Source organism: Bremia lactucae, linkage group LG10 (genome assembly GCF_004359215.1).
Source record: "Bremia lactucae strain SF5 linkage group LG10, whole genome shotgun sequence".
NCBI lineage: Eukaryota > Oomycota > Peronosporomycetes > Peronosporales > Peronosporaceae > Bremia > Bremia lactucae.
In genome coordinates, this window is record NC_090619.1 from 2,416,482 (window position 1) to 2,420,088 (window position 3,607).

The window sequence follows — 3,607 nt, forward strand, 5'->3', positions numbered from 1 at the left end:
AGACTTTGACCAATTATGCAGCCGTGAGCCAGCGGCCTATATGGTATTTCCATAGAATCCTTAGAAAGGACAGAACCGACTTTTGTAACGAAACGAAGCCAGCTGCTTGGAACGGTCCAAGTATCATATTTTCAGCTTTACTTTTGACATTTGTAATTTTAGCACTGTTTCGACTTGTTTGTGTCGACCACGATCAGCTTCTACTGTCAGAATCAGTCATATCTTCGTTCAAATCTTGGTTAAATTTTCGCTTCGCATGTCGAAGCGAAATTTTGAGGATTGACGACTAAATTCCTCACCATGTCCACATGAACTGTGATCACCGAGCAGCAATGAAGGGACGAAATAGACGGAAAAGACGCCAATTGCGGAAACATTGCCGACGTACGAACTGCCACACAGACGCCGTCATTTGAGGTTGGTTCAACGCGAACATTACAAGATTGAAAATAAGCAGGCAGCTCATCAATGATTTCCATCGCACCATCAAGTTTCCCTACAGCGCAATGACCGTGGCGCCATTGACAAAGTACAAAGTTAAACTTTCTCACGTCACATGGGGACGTTCCACCTCGCCCATTTTTTTGAAATATCGAATGCATTAAGGTAGGTGACGAGATAGCATGTAAGTTCGTAACCTACCAACCGAAAGCGTGAAAGTTCAACATGGCCAAAAGTTAACCCTCACGTGCTGCGTAATGTTTCCGCCCGGAAAGTGGCAGACTGACTCGGCCAGGCATTCCAACGATCAAGACCCATTCATGCAATTCATTTTTGGCGAAACTTACTTAATAAAGCCATTTTAGATTGATTCAATGTGAGATCCGATTGGTGACTTTCGTCCAATAAAAACACTTGGCTGTATGTGTAAAATTTCGAACCGGTTCAGTCCTTTAATTTCTAAACAAGCACAAACCAGTAGATAATTATGGGTGGCAAAGCCAAGTTCAAAAAGCACACGGCAGCAGACCTTGAACGGCGTCAAAAGCAGGTCAATAAGGGTGGAGGCAAGGCTGGTGCCTCCACGCGCGGTGTTGCCAAGCTAAACTTCACGTGTGATATTTGCATGGTACGTTAATGAAAACGACAACATTTTGCGGCCATCGAGACTGAACCTTTTTTGAAAGTATAGAGCGCCTCGCCCGATATTAAGTCATACGAGCTGCATTACGCGAGTAAGCACCCAAAGTCGACATTCAATCGCGAAGCAATGATTGAAAAAGCCGAAGCGCTCCGTCAGTTACAACGAGGCGAAACAGCTAATGGCTCGCATCACAAAAAAGAGTAGTGGATCTCATGGATGGATGCAGGTCTACTGGAAGTGCTAGACTGCTGCAGATCAAGACTCAACTACAATCTCGGTGCTTCAGCTATAGATGTCCGTTCTCTTTCTTTTGATATTTGCGCCACGGTTCTACTATTGTTTGCAGTTGTCGCCGCTTGAAGCATCAAATGGATGGAGCACGTAACATTCTCGACGGTCCATGTGCCAACTATGTATGTAAACTAAGCCTATCTCGTATATAGTTATAATTTGGAGCATCTCTTATTACAGAGGCGAAATAACAGAAGAAGGTGCTTGCACTGATTTTTTTACTATTTGCACTGGCATTACCATCCTTGCCAATCTAAATAATTAGTAACTGCTTCATTAGTAGCATCCATGAAAAGTTGAGGACTCCAAAATGTCTTATAAACATAAATATTTTCTTCAGTAGTGACAGAGCATAGACAGGAGCTTCATGCCCTTTCAACAATAGCAATGATTTCACAGACTACGTCAGCGTACACTTCCTTACCAAAAAAAGAAGATTTGGTGACTTCATTTGAATTTAAAAAAAGTACTCGAGATTTTAACCGTAAGGGTAGTGTAACGGGGCACTACGACTTGTACTCACTTCGCACTGCTTCAGTTGCGAGTGGTGCCTTATGTTATTTCACGTACACTAGTACGTGCAGTGTAACGGGCTAAAGTTGCCCTAATGTTTCACAGCCGTTAAGTACACTTGGTGTGCTTAAGGGGATGGTCAATTACTAAATAATAGTAATTAGACCCAACACTCGGGTGTGGTGCACATTTGTGACCAACCCTTGTGGATGTGATGCACATGGGTGCATTCACATTAGGAGGGATGACGCCCAGCGTCATTTGTGATGACGGCTAGCGTCATCCGTTACGCGAGGTATTAAGAAAGATACGCTCGCAGTACATATTAAAATGTTATCTATAGAGATAACATTTTAATTGGTAAAAATAGGAATTTGTATTTTATTATATTAAATATAAATCAGTCTAAAACTACTTCCTACTTGGTAAGTGCGCACGAGGAGACGGATTACCGCTCCCGTGACGACACTTAACCAGAGTACTTAGTGTGTTGGGTGAGGTCGCTTGCGCGCCCACCACAGCTACCTCACTGCACGCAAGAAAAGCAGGTTAAACCGCTTCCTCGCTGTGCTAGGGTGTATGTCTAATTAGAGCGAGGCCGCATTACGACGTACCCGCCTACACTTGGTAGCCCTTGAAATCCTTCCCACGACCCACATCTCTGCGTGTGGAGTGAGGATGAGCCTCAATATTGATTGGGCTCATTTTCCGCACCTCTCCAAACATCATCGGGAGGTGGCAGGGCTTATGGCGCAGATTTGGTGAACAAGCCCTGGCCAGGCTCCTGGGTAGTCCTCCTAAGCAACATGTTGCTCAGTTGAAGCAGTTTGAGGCATTCGTGCTCGGACAGCGGAGGGCCGCGTCCGGGGCACTAGGCCATGCTGCGGCGGAGTCCGTCACTCAGACTCAGGATGAGCTGAGGCATGAGCAGGCTCGGAGCGAGGCTCTCAACAGGACTGTTGAGATGCTCTCTGCCCGGCCGCATCAGCCGAGGCCCATTCGGATGGACCCGCCCAAGTTCGATGGAACTGCGGCGCACACGATTGTCCACTGGCTTTTAGCCGTGGAGCAATGTGGTGTCGCCCAGCTCATCGAGGACGACAGCCGGATGGTGTCGTACGCTATGTCGCATCTGCGCGGTAAGGCCTCAGAGTGGGCTTACTCGGCGCTTATGGCGGACAGAAAAGCGTTCCCCTCATGGGCGATCTTTAAGGATAAGATTCGCGCCATGTACCAGCCGCCGAACAACGAAGTGTTGCTTCAGGCGCGCTTCTTTGGGGCGCGACAGGCGAAGCGATCTCTGCAAGAGTATGTGCAAGAGATGCGCTCGCTGTCCGCATCCATAACCGTAGGTCCGATTCCGGAGCACATTAAGGTGCCCACGTTTATGAACGGACTACGGCATGGCCCATCGCGACAGGCCCTTTTCAGAAAGGTGCCGTCGACGATGGAAGAGGCAATCCAAATTGCCTTAGTTGAGGAGCAATCCTACAACAGTGCCTCGGCGACAGCTTGGTATAAGCCGTCGGCCGAGAGGACAGATGCCACTCCTATGGAGTTGGGCAATGCAGACGTGGTCTGTTTTAAATGCGGCAAGCGCGGCCATATGATGGCTCGCTGCTATGCCAGGGTCCCTGCTGGGGCAAAAATGCCCAGCAAGAGGACTCCCTTCCCAAAGGGCGATGGCAAGAACCAGCGTGCGAGACGCATGAGTTCTGC

At 47.8% G+C, this 3,607-nt stretch overlaps 2 protein-coding genes across 2 annotated transcripts; one reads left to right on the forward strand and one right to left on the reverse strand.

Annotated features, from left to right (window-relative positions):
* Positions 1–239: 239 nt before the first annotated feature.
* CCR75_000231 (uncharacterized protein) lies at positions 240–602 on the reverse strand (the record flags this gene model as incomplete). The annotated part of the gene is made up of 1 exon (XM_067958339.1): positions 240–602. One exon carries the CDS (start codon positions 600–602, stop codon positions 240–242), a length of 363 nt encoding a protein of 120 aa, XP_067814662.1.
* Positions 603–928: 326 nt separating this feature from the next.
* CCR75_000232 (uncharacterized protein) lies at positions 929–1,719 on the forward strand (the record flags this gene model as incomplete). Its single annotated transcript, XM_067958340.1, has 2 exons — positions 929–1,069; positions 1,133–1,719. 2 exons carry the CDS (start codon positions 929–931, stop codon positions 1,286–1,288), a joined length of 297 nt encoding a protein of 98 aa, XP_067814449.1. The 3' UTR covers positions 1,289–1,719.
* Between the last annotated feature and the right edge of the window lie 1,888 nt (positions 1,720–3,607).